The sequence below is a fragment of the Ammospiza nelsoni genome, chromosome 3 (assembly GCF_027579445.1).
Source record: "Ammospiza nelsoni isolate bAmmNel1 chromosome 3, bAmmNel1.pri, whole genome shotgun sequence".
NCBI lineage: Eukaryota > Metazoa > Chordata > Aves > Passeriformes > Passerellidae > Ammospiza > Ammospiza nelsoni.
In genome coordinates this window covers 48,088,362-48,112,439 of record NC_080635.1, presented here as the reverse complement: position 1 = coordinate 48,112,439, position 24,078 = coordinate 48,088,362, and the positions used below count along the sequence as shown (strand labels likewise).

The 24,078-nt window shown below is 41.3% G+C and overlaps 1 protein-coding gene across 6 annotated transcripts in view; it reads left to right on the top strand.

Moving 5' to 3' along the window:
- The window catches only part of SASH1 (SAM and SH3 domain containing 1), a 184,952-nt gene that overhangs the window by 150,804 nt on the left and 10,070 nt on the right, over nt 1–24,078 (top strand). For 3 of the 6 annotated variants that reach the window (XM_059467217.1, XM_059467216.1, XM_059467215.1), the window contains exons 9-16: nt 7,347–7,479; nt 11,519–12,354; nt 15,945–16,016; nt 18,320–18,463; nt 20,495–20,630; nt 21,512–21,681; nt 22,769–22,978; nt 23,670–23,820. In XM_059467217.1, the coding sequence (XP_059323200.1) occupies nt 7,347–7,479; nt 11,519–12,354; nt 15,945–16,016; nt 18,320–18,463; nt 20,495–20,630; nt 21,512–21,681; nt 22,769–22,978; nt 23,670–23,820 (1,852 nt within the window). Of the gene's footprint in view, nt 1–1,035; nt 2,058–6,597; nt 7,143–7,346; nt 7,480–11,518; nt 12,355–15,944; nt 16,017–18,319; nt 18,464–20,494; nt 20,631–21,511; nt 21,682–22,768; nt 22,979–23,669; nt 23,821–24,078 lie in introns of those variants that run through there. The other 3 variants (XM_059467219.1, XM_059467220.1, XM_059467218.1) reach the window with 3 other exon arrangements.

Genomic DNA, 24,078 nt, shown 5'->3' with positions numbered 1-24,078 from the left:
AGTTTGCAGATACTAATGTCAGCAATGTGCTTCTCAAAATTAAACTAAAACCTGGAAACAGTTAACAGCTAGGAATTTGCCTAAGCAGCTATTCTTGTATCAAGGCAGACCTCCTGGGAGAATTAAACTTTTATGCTCTGGTTACTTATGACAAATATTTCCCACTAATTTCAGCAAGCAGTGTCGTCACCAGCTAATGTGTAATATATCTCTCACCAAAGTAGCCGTTGGATGCTCTTTTGATTTTCTTATAAGTAATCACAGACCAAACCCAGACGTGGTTACCTAGGGGTTCTGACACTGCACATTCTAGACTTGCACAGCCCTTGTAATGCATGTTCTTGAAAAAAAATATATTGATGACCTCTGTTAATTTTCTTTAAAATTTTGGAGGATGTTATTTGTAACTTCAGGAGATGATACAGATTATCACATCTTAGTTTCATGCAGTTTTCTTAAACAGCCTCTGCAAGGATTAGAGGTCTATGAAGCTTTCTTAATGAAACCCAAAGCCTTTAAAACTCAAGTTGCAAAGCCCCGAACTTAAATCAGTTTCACTCATGGCCATGAACTTTTAAGGGAATCTGGGATACATTTCAAGGAAGTTGCTGTCATGTTTCACTTGATGTGGGCTTGTATGTTATTGAAACTGGAGAACACTAGCTGGTTTTATCTGAAGCTTAGAATTTTCTATAGGGCTTTACATCAGAGTTTTGGGGCTGAAGTAATTCAAGGGTAAGAACCCAGCTACAGCACACTAGTCAATCTAGTTTACATGACCACTCGGGAGTAGAAAAGCTGCATACAGTCACTACTAAAAAAGTGATTTGAGAAATTGAAAAAGGCTATTTGACTGGGGGGGCTCATTAAAATTAGCCGTCAAAGGAAATAGATATTTAGTCCAGCTATGATTTAACAGTATGATTAATTTGCAGTAAATCCAGATAAACAGGCCACTTATAGTGTGGTCCTGATAAAGGAGAATCTTCCCTGGCTTAAAGAGAGTGCTGTTGTGGTATGCCTATGCTACTGCTTTCCATCCCTGGATAGCAGTGTTCCCAATAAACAGCAGTCTTGGTCCTTGTTTTCATGTGCTCCGAGAAGAAATGTCCAAATTCTGGATTTTTGTGAGGTTTGGGATAAGGTGTGGTTGGTTAAAGGCATGCCAAGTTACTTGAGCATCTCAGAGTCTGTTCCTTAGGAAGGGAGATCAGAGCCCAGCCTAGGCAGAGAACTTTAAAGTCACACTACAATACTTCATAAAGCCACCACTTCTGGACCTGCATTTCTTTTTCCAGTTCTTATTTATGTTCTTTTCTAGCACTGAAACTGAGGGGAAATATAAAAAAAAAAAAAAAAGTATCTAAGTTCACCAAGTTAAAAAACATTTAAGCAAGGTTTATTTTCCTTTCAAATTAGCCCTTTATAAAAGGAAATTCTCCAGGGGTTTTTGTCAAAAGAATTAAAAAAGAGAAAATAAAAAAAGCCTGGTAAAGGGTTTAAGTTACATTTCCTATAGACACAGCCTCCACTCTAGTGGTGGTGTTTGAGGGTCACTCTTCGTCCTGGCTTTGCAGAGATTCTCTGTATTTTTTTCTTTCACTGAAATTCCATAGACAGTAATTAAGGAACTGGAGGCCAGCAAGAGGTCAGCAAGCCTTCGTCAGTGAAAACAGGGATTGTTTGCCATGTACAACACTCCCTTTTTTCCTTGTGGTGAATAGAAGATTTGCTTAGAGCTGATGACTTATGCCTTTCTTGCAAGTTATGCAGCTAGCGAGTAACGGGGGGAATCAATCAGTGAGCAGAAAACAGCTAATTGAGTCCAGCATCACGCTTTCTTGTTCTTTACATATTCAGCACTGGAATCGGAGCCAGTTTGGTGTCTGATAATGTAACTCGAGAGAAGAGGCATTTTGTGTGCAGGATTCAGAGCAAATTCAATACTTAAGAAGAAGTGTCTGCTCCTAAATTTTAGGGTTACAAAGCTGACAGCGGTTGAGGACTCGGGGGAAAATACTCGAAACTGAGCTTTAGGCCTATAAATGCCGAAGCTGGTAAGTGACTGAGCATGCAGCATGATGTGCAGAGGATGTGCCTCCTGTCTCAGAGAGGGAGAAAGAGAAAAGGCTTTTGTGGTTATTCTTAGGCACAGCGCAGCATGCATAGCTTTTCTTAGCTTTCCTTTTCCTTTCCTTGGGCTTTTAAGTTCTTTTCTGTTCTATTTTCCTGTCTCTGACTTTATCCAGGCATCCTTAATGAAAAACTTTTTAAAGTTAGAATGGTTGGGATTTTTGGCAGATGGGAAGCCTGTTAGAAAGAAGAAAGGCCACGTGTAGCTACATCTCCTAAAGGGAACAGCAAAGTCTCTTTTAAAACCACATTTACTGTAGAGCTTGTACTTCTGAGGTGAGCTAGCTAGGGCTGGGGGATGTAATGTGTCTCTGAATCTAAATGTGGATTTTTGCCCCACTTTGCTGAACAAGAATTGTCTGATAGCGAAGAAGAACTGCGGCTTAAGTTTATGCAGGTATTAAAAGATTTTCTTTTTTCTTAGATGGAAGGTTTCCTAGAGATTTCAGTTTGGGGCTGAATTATTACTGGGCATAAAGTGAACTGTAAAATTTTAACATCTCTCTAAATGGATTTACATGGCTCATGTAAAAGTCATATATGTTTGGGTTTTTTCTGGAGCTGAAGCAAATTAATCAGTTTTGATAGCTTTAACTGGATGTTGTCCTAGTGTTTCTTACACATTTTTATTGGGACATGGCTACCAAGCTTTGCCTGTTTTTTAAGGGCTGCTGCTATAACCCTGAAGTGTTTCCAAACATAGTCCTGTCGAAAGTCAACTACTTACTTCTGGTTTACATTTTGCCATTTAATTCCAAGAACACTAATAAATGTTAGTTCTCTCTCTCTCACTCTCCCTTTCTCTCTGTGAAGCACTAATTCGAAGAGGGAGGTTAAGATTGTTATTTCTGTGGCGTGTGAAATGGGCTGGCTGCTAGAGAGCAGCAGAGCAAGGCGTGTGTCCTGCCTCCCAAGCAAGCAGCAGCAAAGAGCCTGCGTGAGAAAAGCAGGAGAGAAAGCAAGAAGGGTGCCAGGAGCAGAACTGTAAGAGCTTTGAGAATGTCAGACTATGTGTGCTAGTTTCCTATTTGTTCCTGAACGTAAAGCTCTTCGCTTTGATCTTACATATGAGGTGATGCAAAGCGTGGCCTTTGGGGGTGCACGAGTTGGGAATTTTCCAAGGTGAAGGGAGGCGAGAGGTGGCAGAGGGGATTTGAGAGCATCTTCATTGTTTGTGACCACATTTGTTTGCAGTGAAAAGCTGAGCAGTGGGTATGGGCCGTGGCTCTCTGTAGTTTTCCAGCCGTGTGGTACGTGGTGCCTGCAGTCCTCTGCATGCAGTTCTTGGTATTTCCAGATGCTGTTAATATATTCCCCGTTTCCCTGCAGTCCTTCACTCGTTCGTGCAGCCAAGCTGTGCGAGCTGGCGGGTTTCCGCGCCGTGAGAGCATTGCAGATGCGGGATGCACTTGCTCCAAGGCGCGGGGAGGGCGGCTCCGCCCGGCCAGCCCCGCCAAGGGGCCCCGCGGGCTGTGCCGCGTCCCCAGCAGCCCGGCCGAGCCCTGCGCTCCCTTCAACCAGCCCAGCGCTGTGCCTCGGCTTTGGCCAATTTGCTATGGTTTAGGGCTGTGGAGCCAGCTGTCTGCAATCTGATGTAATGTTGCTCTGGAAACCAGAAATGAAACACTTTAGCATTCACCACAGAATTACTACATACAGCATTAGCCAAAGTAATTAAAAGTTGAGCCATATGGGCTTTCGGATGGAAAAATTTGGAGCAGAGGAGATGGAAGTTAAGTTGTTCCTATTTGCAGTGCTGCAAATCTGTTTGTTGTCCCCTTGAGGGCACAGGGAGAGGCGTACCTTGGCTGCGCACGGGGGGACAGGGAGCTGGAGGGGCTCTGGCTGTTTTATCGGCACATTAGGGACACCGAGGCGTGGCCTGGTGGAAGAGCCATGTGCCAGGGCCAGGAGGCGTTGGTGGACAGAGCTCAGCATGGATTCCTCCAGTGCCAGAGAGCCTGTCTGTGGCTGAGCATCTTGCAGACCCATCCCCTCCGTAACAGACCATGTCTACCCTTCTGCAGGGCCGCAGCACGCTGGAGTGCCTGTGAAGGGGAAGAGAGCAAGAGGGGGCTGGCAACTGGCTACATCCAAGCCCTCTGCCAAGGCCGTGCTGCTAGAGCTGCCCAGGAAGCCATTTGCCCAGCCGACCATGCTTTGGGGACACTGGGGTAATTTCCCCTCTGAAGTCAGGGAAAGCTACCAAAAAAAGCAATTCAGTCACCATGAAAGAGGGGAGGGTAGAATGTGTTGGGGAAGTTCAATGATTTCCAAATATCTCAGTCATGGCCTGAATGCTTTACATTTCTGTTCTCTCTTTAATGTTAGCTGAAAAACAAAGTATTGCTTGAGCGTTTGAGCTGGAAAATTAAGCTCTGTTTCCCATGTGCCAAAGTGGAAAGTTTTGATAATTCCAAGGCCTTTCTTAAAAAGTTGATTCAAAAACAGGAAGTGAAGAGTAACCCTTTTGAAAATGAATTCATTTTCAAGGAATTGGCGTTATCTGACAATAAAGTTTCCCGAGCAGCAGCACTGGTGCAGTCGCAATTTTTAGGCCTTTTTGCATAAACTTATTGTCGATCCTTTTTCACTATAGAAGATTTCTCTGTTACATGCTACCTAGTATGATAGGAAGTAGGATTATGGAGGGAGACTGTCTTTTATGTATCCATAAAGCATGACCTGTTCTCACCTACCTGCGAAGCACAAGGGATAGAAATGATCTGTTGCTGCTTGTGGAAGACCCCAGCTCTAAAGGGTGCTAGGAGTCCTGAAGCATTGGGGAGAAGCAGCTGGCACCTAATTGTGATTGGACTTTATTTATTTTGAAGTATGGTGAGCACCCTCTGTACCACCCACTCAGGTTTGATGTCAGTACCTTGTGCTGAGGCTGTTTTGACACTTGCTCTTCCTGTGGTACTTGTGAATGCAAGTGTCAGATGTTTTAAAAGCTCTTTGTTGTTGCTGTTGTTGAACCTTCATAACCCTGAGGGGGTACCGTTCCTTATCAGATATATCAGTGGTGCAAAGCAGGACCAGCTGTTTATTCTTCAATGAAATCCTGGGTGGGAGGATCAGGTGTGTGCTGTTCTCAAAGTCTTACAGAGCTCACAGTTTCAAAAGCAGTAGTCTAGCAAACTGAGGGTGTACAAAAAGTATTGATGGAAAGCAATCTCCTAGAATAATTGCATTTAATATAAACATGTATTGAGTGCAGAATGTGCATGATGGTTGCTTGCCAGGATGCACTTAATGGCCCAAGAAGTTGTGACTGAACTTCTTGATTACAGTCAATAATCCATTCATCATCTTCTCTAAATGTGTCTGTCTTGTTTGACATATCACTAAGTTGTCCTAGGCATAATCTCGGAATTAATGCTCATGGAGTTGCTTAATTTACTTCATGTAAACAACCCGGGTACTCTTTACAGTCCTATTTTTCCCGAAGGAAGTTTATTAATTACCTAGCCAGTCTGTAACCAGAGTAAACACATTTGTGCAATTCTTGGATGATGTATTGACAATTCCTACTGCCATATGTGGTCAGTTTGGTATTCTTCCTTATTTTGGAGTAATGCAAAGTTCGTGGGAAGCTGGTAATGGACACTGCCCTTGCAGAAATTTGTTGAAGTTTGCTCTGGTGTCGTTCTGGGGCCCTTGTGAGGTGCATGCCTGGGAGGTAGGCTTTCAGAACTGCCCTGGCTCTGTAGGCACTGCGTGTGCCTTTGGAAGCATTCCAGTGCAGCTGCTAATTGGTGTCCTGCCCCATGGCATCTGCGTTCAGTACCTCATCCTGGTATTTAAGTGCACTACAAAAGTAGAAAGCATTTTTATATTTGGCCTCTCTTATTCATCCTCCAGATAAGCAGACAGAATTTTTGCTGGGAAGAGAAGGGAATGGCTTTTTTTTTGTTTGTTTGTTTTTACTTGGCTTACATCTCTTGGGGATCTTTATTTTTGAAAGTTTAATTAAGGAGAAAGAGAAAAAAGGATGAGCACACTGTGGAAACCCAGATAGCTGCACTGACAGGAAGTTGCATGAGGGTTTTTAGAGCTGGCCATTAGGAATGCTGTGAATTGGCTGGGACTGTGAGTGCAAACAAAGTAAGGTATACGATCCATACTGCACTCCAGCTGGAGCCTGTGCTGTGCGCAGGAATGTGCAGCGGCGCAGGATGCCAGGGCTGTCCTGGCCAAGCCCAAGAGCCCTGCTGGCCTCCTCTCCTCTCCCTTCCCTGCCCTTCCCCCCGCCACCTTCCACATTCTGAACTGATTAAAACAGAGGAAGTAGCACGTTGAACATTGGATCTGGCTCGAAAATCGAAGTTGTCTTCTCGTTCACAAGGAATGGATTGTTTCAGCTTGTTGTGTCACTGCTGCTGGAGAGAAGGGAATTTTTTTTTGTCTCTGTAATATTTGATACTTGAGGGAAAACAGCTGGAACTGAGCATACTGGATCAGATGCAAAACGAAACGGGATGCTGGGGAATATGGACTGCACTGTATATCTGAAAAGGTCAGAGTTTTCCCTTGGTCAGTGCTGGAGGAATGCTCTGTCCATCTTAAGCCTCAAGAGCCTTAAGGAGGAGTGTAAGGAACAGGGAGGAGAAAGGGAAGATTCTGTAGCTGTGGCAGTCAGTGAGTGAGGCAGATGAGGTCTCCTCCTTCCTTTCCTTCCCATCCCTTTCTTGTGCTGCTGTTTTTGATTTTCTGGGAAGACTGGGGGGGAAAAAAAGAGAAGTCGTCAGTGACAGCTTCAGTTTGGAAAAGCTGTTTATAACCAGATTTAAATAGCGAGTTCTGAGATGCCAGACAGACCAGGGACTGACTAAACCACGGCAGCATAACTGGTATGGTAAGAAGAACCCTGGAAAAGAGCCCTGCCTGAAACATACTGGAAGAGGACGTGGAAGTAGTTATTACACAATGCATATGAAGAAAGACAAGGGCAGGAATGCATTTCGGTGCCTAGGATCTTACGTTGCACAGATTTAGAAATCAAAATGGTACGTCATGCTTTCAGAAAAAGAAAAAAAAGAAAGAAAGAAAACTCAGTAATTTAAATGTTTCTGTCTGACCCAAGCTGAAAATGTAACACCAGTTACAGAGCTGCATTGACACAGCGCAGCAGATGAGCTGGGTTAACTTGAATTGAAGGAGCAAGCCATGGAACTCCTGCTTTATTAATATTCCCTTTGTTTCTTTGCCAGTCAAGAGAACAATCCGATGATGAAACAGAGGAGTCGGTGAAGTTTAAGAGGTTGCACAAGCTGGTGAATTCTACTCGCAGAGTCAGGAAGAAACTCATAAGAGTTGAAGAAATGAAAAAACCCAGCACAGAAGGTAAAAAGCAACGTGGTTAAAACTGTTTGTGTGAATTCATGTTTCTGTTGACAGGGGACAGAAAGTGGAGGGTTGGGGGAGGAAGGGGTGGAGTATTCATAAGGGATGGTAGGAACAACTGCCTTGTCTATTGTGCATGCCTTAAGTTACTGAATTTTTAGGCTTTAGAAGGAGGAAAGTGACAGCCTAGAATGTGGTTACTGCTGATCTGGTATTCTCAGAGCAGCGCTGGAGAGCCCCTCATTAAGAGATCAGAAGTTGTCCTGTTTTATGCCCCATGCTGGGGAGGGAACGAGCCTGGGAGCAATCCCGGCCAGCTGCCCCACAAGCTCAGCAAGGAGGTAAGTGGAGCTATTACCACACTGCTCCCTCCTCCCACGCCCTGGGTGGCACACAGGTGAAGCTCCTGCTCATTTTGGGAGGGCAGCAGCTGGCTGGTGGTGCAGTTGAACCACATGGCATCACCCTGTGGCAAATATACAGAACCTCTATCAGACATTCTTGTGGGATAGAGGCTGCATTGTGGCTTCTACTTCCAGGGGTTTCTGTCTGCAATTTGGCATCTAAATGAGCCCTGCTCCCTACAGAAAGGGGGAGAGAAGGGAGGAGGAGAAGGGTGGGGAAAGGGAAGCAGAGTTCAGGCCCTGGGAACACGATGCTGCAGAATTAACTCCGGATGACCTGTATGCATGTGTGAGCACTCAGATTAATGGAGCCTGATCCTCAGGAGCCTCTCTGCACAGCTATGCTTGAGTCCTCCCTGGAATTGTGGGCACCTCTCTATGTTGGTGGCCTTCCCGGCTGATGTCAATTCCCCTCAGCTCTGCAGTGAGCTGAGCAGCATGTTGATTCTTCCCTAGTGCATTTAAGGAGAACACGTGCATCTTGCGTATGTGGCAGGAAGCTGCTGGCAGATCTGTGATCTAGCCTGCCTCTCTTACATTATGGCTGGTGTTACTGGCTAGTGTGGAAGGCACAGCCTGTCTAGAGCTCTGGAATGGGCAGCTGTCTCTGCCTGGAAAGGTTTTATCACTTCATATGGTGAGCATAAAGCCCAGATACCTTGGAAACAAAGATGAGGATTTTGAGATGGGACAAACAAAATAGGACTGGTTTTCCACTGCTCTGGGGAAAGATAGCCTTCAGAGAAGCCTGTCCTACCTCCTCCTTCTCTCCCCAGGGATCTGGGAAAAGCTGCAGGGAGCAATCAGGAGGAGGCTGCAGGGATGTGAGCAGACATAGGAGCAGGCAGCTCAGGGACTGCTGGGCATACAGATGCCTTGCTGCAGTTGGACCAGACTTTTTCTTCAGCATGTTACTTATCTGTCTTGCTCTCTGTATCCTCTCTTACAGTGCTTTACCTCCTTATTTCCTTTCTCAGCCCTCAGTCTTTCACTTAAGTGTGCCACTCCTTCCAGGGCTTTTATTTCCTTAGAGTTTTTCCACCCCTACCCCTGCAGAAAAAGCATTGAACTAGCAACTGTATTACAAAAAGTTGGTTCTCCTTCCTTCTTTTCCCATCTGCTGTCTGTCTTCTCTAGCTCTAGGCTTCTCTGATTAAATTATCTGTAACTCTGAGTTTGTACTTTATCTATCATTCTGGAGTTTCATTGTAGATTTATTCTTAAAAAACTTGATAGCAGGACCAATTAGTGCTAAATAACAACACGGATTATATATTATATATATTATAACTTCTGTATAACTGGAAGGCACCTTAAGTAGCCAGGCCGTAGCAGTAGATATCTGTGACTTTTCTGTCAGGAAATTCAACACACAAATTTTCATGCGGTAAATTAAAAGTGCTTTTAATTTACCCAATCTCTCATAATAGAGGTCTGTATTCCCATACATATGTCAGAGAGCCCTTTGACGGGCTATGCAAGATGACAAAAAATAGGGTGGTCAGGTTTGAGATTGCTGTCTGGCCTTCTAAGTTACCTGCAGTTGACTGGATTGATTTTTGAGCTGTTTGCTATGGTTCGTTGAATCTGTGTTATGCATATGAAGTAATGTGAAATCATAGGTGACTAGGTTTTGGGGAGTTGGCTATAATATTTGATTGAATAACATAATTAAAATTTAAACAAATTCATTAATGTTCAACAGATTTTAGTATAGTATAAGAATAGACTTATTTTGAAAACTGACACGCAGTTTCCTGGAAGAAAGATCCTGCAAAATCCTACTCAAAAATTTCTTCACAAAGAACAACTTTGCTGGATTTCCCTTATGAGTTCCTGTAGATTTTAAAGAAAAGCACACTAATCTCAGATTCTGCTCCCACATTTCTATTACTGACTGTGTTATCACAATGAATGCACATTTGGCTGAGCTGAAACTCACTAGATTTTGCCAGTATCTGAATCCATATGTATTTTGTCTTAATCTGCTCCTTAGTGAGCCAAATAACTGAAACTTCCTAATTCCTGGGCACCATTCTTATATATCACATCTACATCTGTGTCATTATGGCTTTGTGTCATGGACTCACTCCAAATAACATCTGTTACAGTGTTGACACACAATGCATATTTTACAAGCCATTTAAAAACATATTTACTTAGTGGACTAAAATTGTTTATCAGTACATACTCAGTCCCAGGAGAAAGTCTATTTTCTGTTCAAATTAAGATGTAGAGGGGGAGAAGCGCAAGCTGGACAGTCCAGGGAAAGTGGTGTCAAAACAAGACTCCAATCTACAGACCTACCCCAATAAATTTCTAAAGAGTGAAAGTTGCATGTCAGATGTGATCCACTATCCCTTCAATATCATGATGATCCTTATCATAGTAAAATAGCATCTTAGGTTTCAACAAATATATTTTAAAAATGTTTTGCCAACAGAGTGAACTGAAAGTGAGGCAGGAATCCTATACAGGGCTGCTAATCTGTCATTGTGAAAGGTGTCCCTTGTTATTGAATGAGCCTGTTTAGTAAATTGTAGGTATTTTGGTACAGTTCAAATTTTACTCTGCTGTAATACTGTGGAAGCAATCAAAGATGAAGGCAAAGTTATGTCATCAAGACATTTATTTTGGCAAGAAATAACTACAGCTACATTTGTGTGTGTATGTGTGTCTGATACAAAGCTAGGAATGCTGTGGAATTTGTCAGGGAGACAGAGGAGGATGTGTACTTTTTTTTACTCTAACCTTGTTACTGCATCTAAAACCTGTGCCTATACTTTGCTCAAAAGAAAACACCAGAGAAAAGTTTCTTATATGATAAATGTTAAAAGGAATTGCAGTTTGAAGTTCTTTATTTTCTTCTCTCCATTCTGAAAAGGAAACCTGGCTCTCTGCCCATGTCCAGTACTTATGTTGCAAAATATTCCTGTGAAATATTTTCTGGAAAAATTTGGTGAAAACTAAGTGTTTCTTTCATTACCAGGACACTGTTGAAGTTGGCACATCTGCAGTTTGACCTACTTCTTTGTTTTTGCATCTGCTAAATAAATTCTGTGTGATTAAAACTGGTGTCTCTTCTCCCATCAAAACCCCAGAAAAATAAATTTCATCCTGGGGTTCAGCTCCATAACTTTCTGTGAAAAATACTCCTTACTGCAGCCAAAGGAGAACTAAGTATTGTAAAACTGGACCTGAGAGCTACTTATTTGGGTTTTAATACCTGGGTGTACTTCTGACCTTTTGTAAGCTCACTAGAGCTGAGCATCATATGCAAGTAACAGAAGAAAAACAAGAGAAACAGATTCCAGCTCCAGCTTTTAAGGGATTGTTAGTTGGAACATCTGTGGTCTTAGCAGCAGATGAAAGAGAGAAACTTAAAATAATGATGAATTTACTTACAGGATGTTGTCTTCTGTCTGTTAACTAATCCCACATTCTCACTTTACAAATGGAAGGAGCTGCTTCAAGTTTATCCACTCAAAAATAACTTCTGAGTAATTTACTTCAAAAATAGTTTTCTTCCAATTTAAGTGATTGATATCTTGAATAAATACAGTAAGACTCCACAGGGAAACCTCTTAGAGAATTATGAACAATGACAAGCGTTGTGCTGCTTTTGTCCCCTGCAGGTGTGGAAGAGCACCCACTTGACAACTCTCCTATACTGGATGACAGATCAGCACTTTACTCTGGAGTTCACAAGAAGCAATTCTACTTTGACAGCTCCTGCGAAAAGCAGCCAGAGGACGACTCGGACTCACTCACTACTTCTCCCTCATCCAGCAGTCTTGATACGTGGGGAGCTAACCGGAAGCTTGTGAAGACCTTCAGCAAAACTGATAGCCGTGGCCTTATCAAGCCTCCCAAGAAACTGGGGACATTTTTCTCTTACCCAGAAGAGGAGAAGTCCCAGAAAGTTTGCCGCTCCTTGACAGATGGGGAAATGAAGAAGAGCCTCGGCTCACTGAGCCATGGGGTAAGTACAGAAAGCATTTGCTTTTATGACAGCAACAGGCACAAGCACCATCTTCTGGTGTCCCTGGAGGAGATTCAGAGTGTAAGGAAGCAGATCCGATTGAAGAAAATGGATACTAACTATTCCTGTTCCAGAGCTTTTCTTTGCCAGCGCCCTGCTAGGAAAGGAGCATCCCCCACAGCTTGCGACCTGCAATTGCTGCGGCACAAAACGAAAGGGGGTGGAGGTTGTGGCTTCCCAAACAGAAGGCTACGAGGGCGCACCTCTGTCAGCGAGTTCAATATCACCTATGTGGTGGAGAGAAGCCTGTACAGTCACCTCAACCTCTCACAGCTGGTGCGTCCCGTTACTGACAGGACCCTGAGCAAGGCCGACAAGCAGGACCTGAGGAGATGCCTGCTGGAGGAGGATGAGGAGGCCAAGAGGAAGTGGGCTGCCACAGTGGATCGCTGTACTAAAAGGGTTCTCTTGAGAATCCACCAAAAGTCTGTGAGTCAAAGAGTTGCCATGAAGGTGGTCTTCCAGTTTCTGTGAGGTTGCAGTGAACACTTTCTGCTTTGTACTTTTAACTAAAATTCAGTGCTTCTGCTTTCTTTGCCATTAGAAACTCTTAAGCACTGTAATGCAGGTATAAGGGAAGAGCTTGATAAAATCTTGTCAGAGAAGAGTTTTGTTGAGTCTGCCATTTCTGTGTGTACAGAATAACTCAGTGAGAGTGAGCAAATATGACAAAATTCTCCTTTTTTAATTCACCTAGCGCAGAAGTAGAGATCACCAGTGAACAGAGAAGGTTTGAGATGCTACAAATATGTTCTTTGTGATGCTTTGGAAGTCAGTATTCTCTTCAAGAGGTACCAAGAGATGAACAAGGTTTTCAGAGTAATAGAGTATTGTTACTTAACTGAGCTCTATTTCTCTTCAGCTGTCATTGCCTTAAATTGGCCCTTCCCTTCTCAGATTGCATCTCATCAGTTCACTCGCCCAGTCAGTGTTCTCCCTTACATACACAACTGCAGAAAGATAGAGAATTTGGCACTAGGTAGTCACTGCCCTCCTGCTTGCTGCTCACCACCACCAGAATTGTCACGGCTGCTGCTTCTTTCTAGCATGGAATGAAGGTGGTACCTTCCCTCAGAGCATTACAGAAAGGGATCAAGGGGCGGCCAAAAGAGGAAATTGTGCTTACAGTGAGAAATGTAAGTGATTTGAACACTCCAGAGGGATTCAAAGCTGCTTTTTGAGTATATGACCCAGTTTTGACAGTTGCATTAACCATGATTCTGAGTTTCCTAGGAACTTGCCTTTGGTGCCAGATCTCCAAAGCTGAGCCAGCTAGTCTGTTGTGTAGTTGACAACGTTCCCTGCTTTAGTGGATGGAAACAGCACTGCACCCATAACATTAAGCAAGATATTCCAGTGAACAATACAGTAGAAACAGCTTTTCCTCTTAAATAATAGATTTTTTTTTTTTTTTGAGATGTCTCTGCTTAATTTCTTCTGATATAAGGTACAAGAGTGACAGCTGTGGTCTGCTTGAATAGCCTGTGGGAGGTGACCAAGTCCTCATGGTTCACTTTTTGCTCTTTGGCCACAAAATACAGGGAGGTTTTTTCTATCCAACACCATGAACATTCTCTCTTGGCAGCTTTACTGTTCCTTCCGCATTGACTGCTTACCTGCCTCTCGCAGGAAACTGTCTATCACTACAGACATTGTACTCAGATGATGTTGTTTTCCTGAAAGGATGTTGCAGTTTTAGGAGAAACCTTGCTCATCCTTCTGTGGGTTGAATAATAAGGTTATCTTAAACCAAAAAGCATACTTGAGATGTTCTAGAGGTGCCCCATAATGAAAAATACCCTCTAAAACTGTCTTCATAAATACAGATGACAGAAACAACTCTTTTGTTCTTCTAATAAGTTAGTCTTGTCTCGCCATAATAATTTCATTATGAAAACTATCTGCACTGACCTTTGCTTAATCACAGAGATACAGTTAAAGAAATGGACAGTGCTTTTTTGTTGTTGAGGAACTTCTCAGTCAGCTGCTTCTCCAGCCTTGTGTGAATGGGATAAATGTTGGAGACCTGCTGCCCTTACTAACTTTTTCAGTGCACTTCCTAAAAATGCAAATAGCTGACAAGCTTCAACTAATGTTGCTCCTTCCTAGAAACGCTTACTGTTTGTTTGCTGCAACCTCAGGGAAACTGCAATGCCTCTGTATTCAGTGGAATTGGTCACTCTGTCTTGCCTTGCCATTCATTTTTGTCATTTATATTTGTTTCAGTGGCCTGGACATGCATGAAGTTTTCAAATGGCATCAGTTTTTCTTTTCTCCCAGAAGAATAATACTTTTGATTGCATGGCCATTCCATTGAATATTCCTCTCCTCATCCACAGACCTTTTGTTTGCTGTAGGATTGCCAGGGTCCCTACTGGAATCTGAAGATGGAAGTTAAATTTTACATGTATGGGCAGGTCCATAGTGAAACATCAATTATCTTTAATAAGGTGCATTTACTCAGAAGCTTTTAGCCAACAGTTGTCTTGCTCTCCAAGAAGACTTCTTTAGGAGGAGCTCTGGCTGGTTTGACAGACAAGTTGCTCAGAGCAGTTCCAGACATCCTCTCTTCATTGATGGGATTACCATATGCTGTAGGATTAGTTATAATGGTTCTTCACAGAAGGACCAAATTACTCCTAGCTAAACATGCTGTGCTTTAGAAACTGATCTCACTACTTGTGGTTGGTCTCTAATGTTTTCTAAAAACAATTTTTAAAACCCATGCCATAGTCACATTACCTTCTGGAAAAAAAAAACAAAAACACTTAGAAAAAGTCTACATCACAACATTCTCTTTAATGTTGTGGGGCCTAGACAAAGCTGGCTCGGAGTTCCACTAGAGTTGTAGTAGGTATAAAAACTGTCATCCAAGTTTGCTGGGTGTAGCAGCAAGAAGCTATAAATAAAACCTTTTAAAAGCTATTAAGACCTTTTAAAAGCTTCTAAGTGGTGAACAGAAAGAGTGTTTACTTTAAATGAATGAATTCTTATAATTGTTTATTAAGTGTCACAGTTTATACAGCTTGCTTCTTCCTAATAGATTAAGTGAGCTGGTACTTCTCAGGTGGTGGGTTTTCACTGACTCAATCCTTTGTAGGTCTGAGCCAATACCTAATCAATACCTAATTGATTCTTAAAGGGTCTTTGAAGTTACTCTGTTGGGTAGTTCAGACCCTAAGAACTTTTAGTTCATAAGCGTTGATTTTCTGCCTCCTGTTTATCTCAGCTCTGATTCTGAAAATAATTCTTACAGCAGGCATCTGCCTGTCTTCAAAGCCACACTCAGAGCCCAGAGCTGAAGTTGTGCAAGTTTATTGTAATGGCCATACCTTCATTTCCCTGCATTGCCCCATGAGACTTGTGCCAAGGCCAGTTACTTGAGTACTGTGCAGCTGGTTGTTCATTGGTCAGGTTTTATTACCTCTTAAAAAAAAATCTGAAAGTGACTAATCTGGAATCAGCTGAGTCTCTGGGGACACAATGCTTATGGATAGCTGAGTTGGGTTTTCCCTCCTCTTACCAAGGGCTTACCCTACTAGGCTTCCAGTGATTCCCTGTATTTCAGTGGAAATGCAGCCTATGCCGCTATTCAGAAGGTAGGTTATTCAGTGCTTTAAAAGATTTAGAAGATTGGTGGTTCTCTGTTTCAGTGTTGCTGTGGACTTACTTATGAAGCCAGATGGGAGTGAAGAGATGGAGTTGCCAGCACCTTGGAAAACTTGATGCATAAGATCAACAGTTTCCTCAGACCAAAAAGTCTTTTTTCTTTTTAAAAAGAGGAGTAGGCAGTACATGACTCAACAGCAGCAGACCTTAGGCCAAGGAGTTGTCTCTGGAAAAGAGAGACTCATACTGCCTTGCAACAGATTTCCTGATTTATAATCTCTCATCCCTTTGTTTGTTTGTTTCTTTCCATTTTTGCAGACATTTGTGTTTCAGTTGGTGTTCTCCAAACTGCAGATGTTCTAAGTTAGCTAATTATGGTGATAAAACTATCTATCCTTGGTTTCTTGCAGAGAACCTGTAGCTTTGGAGGCTTTGACTTGACAAATCGTTCCCTTCATATTGGAAACAGTTCTGACCAAATGGTGAGTTTGAGAAGGTGCAGGCTTGAAATAGCATAAAATGAAATGCACAGTAGAGTTATAATAGACTGAAGTGTAATTTCGGTCTGTAATAATAGTTTGGGAATCCAAGAAAACAGAGCATCTTTGTTAACCTCAAACTTCCTTAGCTTTGAGAATAACATACCCGCCCATATCCACGTGTGTATAAGTATTTATATACAGTATGTGCAAAGAGGTAGGAACAAGTGATCAAAGCACAGATCTGGGGGCACATCTGTGGATATTCTTATATCTGACTTCCTCAGAGCATCACCCAAGGCAAAACATGTGCTTGCTATACTTCCTTGGTAAAAATATTTACTATTTGGAATGATGAGGCTAACTTCACTGAAGATCTGCAAATTATTTGCATGGAAGTTGTTATGCAAGAAGTTCATTATTAGTTTTCTCATTGTATCTCAGAGCTCTGGAGTAGACCAGGATCCCATTGCGCTGGGTGCTGCGCAATTGATCTCAGAGCATTTTTGTATTTTTAAAAAAACCACATCTCCCCTGAGAATTAATTCCATTTTATGTTAGTCATGTTGATCCCACTGTTACTGTTGGTTGGCCTGTGGCCAAAAATAACAGGACAGAAATGAGCCAGAACATTATATCAAATGAAATTGCAAACATATTTTTTCCTTTTGCCCATATATGCTTTTCTGTTTCAGAATTGGATTTGATAACCTTCCTGTCCACTTAAATCAAGTCTAAATTTTCAACCATTTTGTATGCCAGAATTATATTAATTTTTATGTCAGCTGGAGTTTTTGGGCATGTTTTTTGTTGCCTTATTTTTTTTAACATCATAAATTACCCCTAAATTTGCTAAATCTGTGGGTGGTTATTTTAGTCATCAATTTTCAACTCAGCAAACAAATTAACTTCTGAACTAATAGTGTTTATCTTTAAACATAGATACTTGTTTTGATCAGATTGATTTTAATATAAGAAAGTGTGAAGTCTAGATTTATCCCTGGGAGCATCAGTAGTGGGAGAGATGCAGTGTACTAGATCAATACATGCAGATCAAAGCAGGTGTTTTTTTTCTTGGAAACATATAAATCCATTAGGTAGAACTTTTTTTCAAAATATTAGGCAAAAAGCTGTCACTAATTTCTGGAAAAAGATGAAAATTACCAAGGAAGTTGTAATTATGAACAACTTTTAAGTTGAATTTCAGAGAAACTTCTTGTAAGAACATTGATGAAGTAGAGAACATACATGAATTTAGAAAAAAGATAAATCTTTAATGTACAATATAGTACATTTATTTTAAGGTTTGCTAAATTCTTGTAGCGAAATTTAACTAGATCAGAGACCAAACTCAATAGTCAATCTCTCTGGCCCGATGGATTTTGGTCCTTTTTTGTGCTGTGATTTTTGGTGTACCCTTGCCAATGGAGGGTGCTGGAAAACATCTGATAGAGCTGCATTGCTCAGTGTTTCCTGAAACAGAGTAGAACATGTTTAATGTCCTGCCTGGACAATCTGAATAAGGGCTGAATCATACAAGTTTACTAAAATGTCAGCTGATCCATGTTAACTGTGTACTTGTGATAAAAGTAAGTGCTCAGTACCTTAAGCTGGTTTAGAAAAGGTTAAGTGAATTCAAAGCAGCTGGTCATTGTCATCCACTATATAGGGACAAGCTAATTTAGTTTGTCAGTACCCTGTTGTGTGCCTTAAAAAAGCAGTGCAAGTTTAACCTACCATGATTGATGGATTTAGTACATTTTTTTGTGGTGTTTGGTTTTTGTTGTTTTTTTTTAGGGTGAATAGTAAAACCACAGAGGTTAGCAGAATGCCTGTCTGAAAATAAAAAGTAAATTTAGGTAGTCAAATGTAGATATCCACATATATATATACACACAGAGGTACCTGTGTGTATATATATCTCAGAGGTACCTTTATTCCTGCTAAACTCTTTGTAGCATTGAACAATATGAGCCACAACTACTGTTGTGTGTCCTGTTAGAAAGGCTTAGCCTGAAACGTAGGGTTTTCTATCACATCAAATACCTACTGAAATTCAAAGGATAAAGGCATCCTAACAGTCCTCAGCACATCCACACACAATACTGTCACAAATCAGGCCTTAAGAGTAAGCAACAGTGGACTACTGCAGTGGTTTGCAGAAGGTCTCAACAGTGAATTTGAAACAGGCATCAGGGCAGTGTGCTGCTGTCCTGTGTCTGCCTGGACATCTCCGCAGTAACTGATGGCTGAGGGAGAAAATGGCTCTTTTGTTTTAAAGGCTTAAGCCCTGTTTTATTTTGCAGGGCAAAGAAGGAGACTTTGTTTATAAAGAAGTGATCAAATCACCCTCTGCCTCCCGTATATCTCTGGGCAAAAAGGTGAAGTCTGTAAAAGAAACCATGAAGAAAAGGATGTCAAAAAAATACAGCAGCTCTTTGTCTGAGCAGGTATGTAAGGTCTGCAGTGGAATCCACTTAATAATGTGGAAGTGATAATCAATATTGATTCCCACACATCAAGGCATCTCTGAAGAAATTTCTAACAAGATTATATGGTGTGACTTATTCCTATGTTCTTATAAAATCCCTCACTATGAAATGGCTTCCTATAGATGCCAGTACCATGGAAAATGCATTTTCAGATTTTCATTTAAGTAGCTCATCAGAAGTCTGTCATTGATGGCATTACACACCTCACTCTCTATTTCCATTTCTTTTCTATAACAATTTATTAGGGAACCAGCCTGTGACACAGGGTCACAGTAATATATTTAATCTGCAATTCACACCCTAGTTTAAATTCCCAGCATAACTTCACATATACACAGCTCTTCTCTGCTATTACAGGTCTCTTCTCCATCGTACCTTGCCCTGTGCAGCAGTCTATTAAAACAAAGGCTCAGTCTAGTCAGAAAGGGGCATCTGTCAGAAGATTTTCCTATTATTCTTTCATTACAGATTTTTATAGTCTATTCTTAAAGGCGAACCTGTAGTACATTAGTTCTAAATTAGACTTTGAATTTCAGTGGCCTAGAAACAATTGCTGTCTTTTTTCCTTTTCCTTTAGTGGAGTGTCAAAAATCTTCGGCATTTGTTTAAAACCGGGCTCGCCACTTGGATTGTGTAAGGAATAGGTTGGAGAGGCGCTGGGAAGGCAAAGCTCTTCCTGGTTAACACCGCCCCCCAGTGGGCTCGGACTGCTCGCGGGGGATGCTCGCAGTCGTGGGAAATCGGGAATGGAAGTTTTGCTCTTGATGCAAAGCCTTAGTGCCTGTAAAAGGAGCACTTCATACCATTCGTAGTAACAACCCCAAACTGAAGAATCCAGAGGCACCAAGAGAGGCAGAAATATGGCCAGTGCTTTGTGACTACAGAATCCATTTCCTGCAGAACTGTTTATTAGCCATGCTTATTCATAACCGGGGCAGTGCTACAGTTATGGTTTTTTAATTTAAACTTAAAATATTTTAAGGTATAACATGATTTAATATTTGTAAGAAGATGGTTTGGTGTCTGACTGACTTTCCAGTGTGCCTCTGCAAAGTCTGCCAAAGAAAAGGGATCCTTTGAGAAATTGCTTTACATTGATTTAGCAATACTTCTGCTCTCTGTCACTCTAAGATTGATTTAACCTTTGAAGTCATAATGCTGGGATCAGATTTTCCTAATGATTCTGCACCATACAAATAATAGTGTTAATCTAAAAGCTTTATGACCATACATCTCAACAAAACACACTTGTATGCAAGCTACAATTATTTTGTTTTCAAACTTTATGGCACAGCTGGTTTAGAATATTTATAACTTTCAGGCATCATGATTCAAAGTATGTTCCAGTATCTCTTTTTGCATGCATTAAACAAGCAAAAGCTATGCTGGCCACAAATATCGGCTGCTTTGCTTTAACTGTACTTCACAAAGGCTGACAGAATTTCAGTTTAGGAAAGACCCTTTTGATTTTCAGTAATGTTTGACTGTATGAAAAGAGAAATTATCTCAACTATTGTACACTGTAGCAACCAGGATATACACGTAGCAAAATCTTTTTATATTTATGCATTTATGTTTGTGAGTATTTGTACCATGCATAGGCTGCATTTTCTAGCTAATTCTTTTTTTTGTTGTTCTTATAGATAAATGAGCAATGATATAAAAAATAGCTGAAAAAAAGCCCCCAAAAACATTGCTTCATATCTTACTTGCATTGTCTGATTTTTTTGAGTTAATCTTTGTACAAAATTCTGATTCAGAGACCTGAATTTGGCACTAGCTGTTTTGCAAGTACCGCTGTCCAAAATGTAATGTGTCATGAAAACCCTTGAATTGAGAGTTTTGTGTAAGGGGTTTTTTTCTACTTACAAGTTTTCAGCCTGTCTGATAAAGAGCAGGGAAACAGAATCTTTTTCCTTGGCGGCGGACAAGCAGCTCCCGTCAGTGCTGTGTTCATTTATCAAACTTAAATGGTCCAACCCCTTTCAGGAGTCCAGCCCTGGGATCGTGCCGGGTTCCCCGCAGTCGCCACCACCAGACACTGACTCCCTGGACAAACCCAAGCTGAAAGCTGGCGGCTCGGTGGAGAGCCTGAGGAGTTCCTTAAGTGGTCAGAGCTCAATGAGTAAGTTCAGCTGTAATTGTGTTGCTCCATTTCCGTGGCTTCAGGGAGCAGAGATCTCCACTGTAAGCAGAATCAGAGAAGGTCAAAGCAGAAACTGTGGTTAAAACGTGGAAAGGCTGAAGGGTTAGTCATTAGGGGTTTGCAAAGAACTGTAAGCTCTTTGGTGCAAAGGCAGTGCTTTTTTGCTTTATGTTTATACAGAACCCTGAAAAAATGAAATCCTGCTTTCTATCTACTGGGTCCTGCTATTACAATATAAATATTCTAATATTAAATTAATGTAATAATTAACGTGTTTACTACTGTTTAAGTAGTAATCAGGCTCATCTTCCACTGAATTTCTCCTGAGGGCTCCAGAAGGGCCTTCCACTCTCTGTTGAGAGAAACCTTGAGTTTCTTTCATCAACTAGTTAAAGGAAGGGTAGTATTTAAAACCTCTCTGGTTTAGACTGTCTCTACAGGAAACAGCCTAAATGGAACACACGTGATGTGAACTTGCTACACTATTCACCAAATTTCTGGACTTGAGAGGGATTCTGGAACCCTCTTGCAGGCTTCAGAGCTTATTTTCCTCACAAACATTTTATGAGCAAAACTTCCCAGAAATATGTCGTCAATTTCTTGTGATGTGCCGTAGATGAGACACTTGTTGAACAGCTTCTCTGTTAAATATTGAGGGGGTGAATTCAGGAAAGCAGGAATGCAGAGTAATTTGCTAACTCTCCCATCCACACGTGTGTATAAGAAGAAGCAGCATTTGAGGGCTTTTAACTTTGATTACCATGTTTTGTTGAAAGAAGACCCATTTTCTGTCTTGTCTGTTTGTGAAGCTTCTTCACAAAGAAACTTTTTTGTGAACTGATCCAATGTCCCTCACACAGGTGGTCAGACAGTGAGTACAACAGATTCCTCAACCAGCAACAGGGAGAGTGTGAAATCAGAAGATGGTGACGATGAAGAGCCTCCTTACAGAGGACCTTTCTGTGGAAGAGCCAGGGTTCACACTGATTTTACTCCGAGTCCTTATGATACAGATTCTCTGAAGCTCAAGGTACCAGCTATATCTGTTTTTAAGGAATCAAAAATTTATTTTGCTAAAATTCTAAATTAAGACCTTTTTACAAAAACTATAGAATTCTTAATCTTTTAATGAATTCTTATATGTTTTTGAAGGCCTTTAACCTGTCTTCGACATTTAAGATTTCCTTAAATAGCAATCACAGAACTATAGCAAAGTGTTATAGACTGTAAGTAACTACTAGTGTTTCTCTGCATCCATGGAAAGACACTTGTGTCTTTAGTCTCTGGAAAATTAAAGATGTGCCATGAACTCATTTCCATTTTGCTTAAAAGATTGGAAAAGTACTCTGTCTGCCAATGAAATAATCCTCAATGGAAAAATTTTCAGAACTCTTGGAAGAAATGTGCATGCACCTGCACACAGTGTCTCTTAAAGGCGTTTCAGTTAATATAACTTGTTTTGAGTTAATATTGAAATACTTTGCTAACTGAGTGGTCACCACCCTTTAATTTTTCTGGATATCAGCTCTGATTATTTTTAGTTATGCTGTAGTCAACTCAAACTATCTGACTCCTTACATTCATTACTTAAAATTCCAAGGACAGCTAATCCCTATTAAACCAGATGTATGTAAGGTAATCTCTTGAGGCATGCAAAAGCAGTTGCATGTCCATTTCTTCGTTACGGTCAGGAGCACATTAGGAAAAGCAACTTTATCAGTTCCCTCTGCATTGGCTTCCTTTGCTCAGGAGATCTGATTTGAAATTCTGCTCATATACACTGTGTTCTTCTTTGCACAATTTCAGGTAGTTGCAAGCATAGAGACTTTTGTACCAAAACAGCACTGATGCTCTACAGAGATGTCAGTGGGTTTGTGAATCTGGACCGTTGGGGTCCATTCCAGGATCTTTTGTTGACTTGCTCTGAGGCATACCACCAAATTTCTTTTTCTTCCATTTGTAAAACAAGTTTAATCAGACATCTTTGCAATTGCTGTGGTTAACCTTTTTAAACTGAAGTGTGTTGTCCATCCCATGTACATAGAAATCCAAGTGGGTGTGTTTGCTGAAATACCTGTCAGAAAGCTAAATGGCTTTCTTGCTTCTTTGGTCTGCAGAAAGGTGACATCATTGATATAATCAGCAAACCCCCCATGGGCACTTGGATGGGTCTGTTGAACAACAAAGTTGGCACCTTCAAATTTATCTATGTGGATGTGCTAAATGAAGAGGAAGAGAAGCCGAAGCGGCCCACCAGGAGACGGCGAAAAAGCAGACCACCCCAGCCCAAGTCAGTTGAGGATCTCTTGGATCGCATCAATTTGAAGGTCCAAATTCTCTCTGTCTCTGCTTACCCTTTCACTTTTTTCTGGCACGCCTTTGAAGTTGTTAGGTCTGGAAGCTACACACCAGATTCATAATCCTAAGGATTGTCACACTGCTTAGCAGAATCGGGTCTTAGCTGCAGAGTGAAAATAGCTGAAGTGCAGAACTGCCTGTCAGGCTTGATGAAGTGCTGCAGGCTGTGAGTCGTGTACACTCAGACACTGGAAATTGTTGCACAGTATGACCACAGGCTAGCACACTCCAGAGGCAAGCAAAAAGTGTAAAATAACAACAGTTATCCTGTCTTTAAAGAGGACATTTTTTCCATGTTTCTATTCAGAAGTGCTTGGGATAAATTGATGTGGCTGTCATTCTCCCTTCATACTTGTCCCCTCATACAGAGCCATGCCACGTTTGTGCCTTCAGGTAGCATGGTACTCAGGCCATCTAATGCACTGCATTCCAAACACAACAGTATGTGCAGCGTTCTAGTTCTGGCACAGCCACCTCCCTGAACTCAGAGCAGTGCTTATGCAAACTACAATGCTATAATTTTGCTGTTGTGCATTGGTTTGCACTTACTTAACTTACTGCTTTTCTTGCTGGTTGCAAAAATCTCTTTTAGTGTCTTTACTGACAAAATAAGTTGAATTAATATGTTGTCTTACCACTCATTTTTTTCCCTTTGTGCAGGAGCACATGCCCACTTTTCTGTTCAATGGTTATGAAGATCTGGATACCTTTAAGCTTTTAGAAGAGGAAGATTTGGACGAACTGAACATCCGAGATCCTGAGCACAGAGCTGTTCTCCTCACAGCAGTGGAACTTCTTCAGGAATATGATAGTACGTGGAATGTTTGAGGTTTTCTGTTTTACTAGAGCTCTGCCAAGAACCTTGTGAACCCCTTAAACCAGAAAACTTGTTCCAGGATTTTGATCTTTTTTTTCCTAATATAGTTATTTCCAGGGTAATCCTGTGTAACATTAGATTTTTGAGAGGTGACGCAAGACTTTTTTGGTTCTGCTGGAATTACTCTGTTCGTGTAAGCCTTACCACCCAACTTATTTAATAAATATCAAGTGTAAAAACACATAACACTTC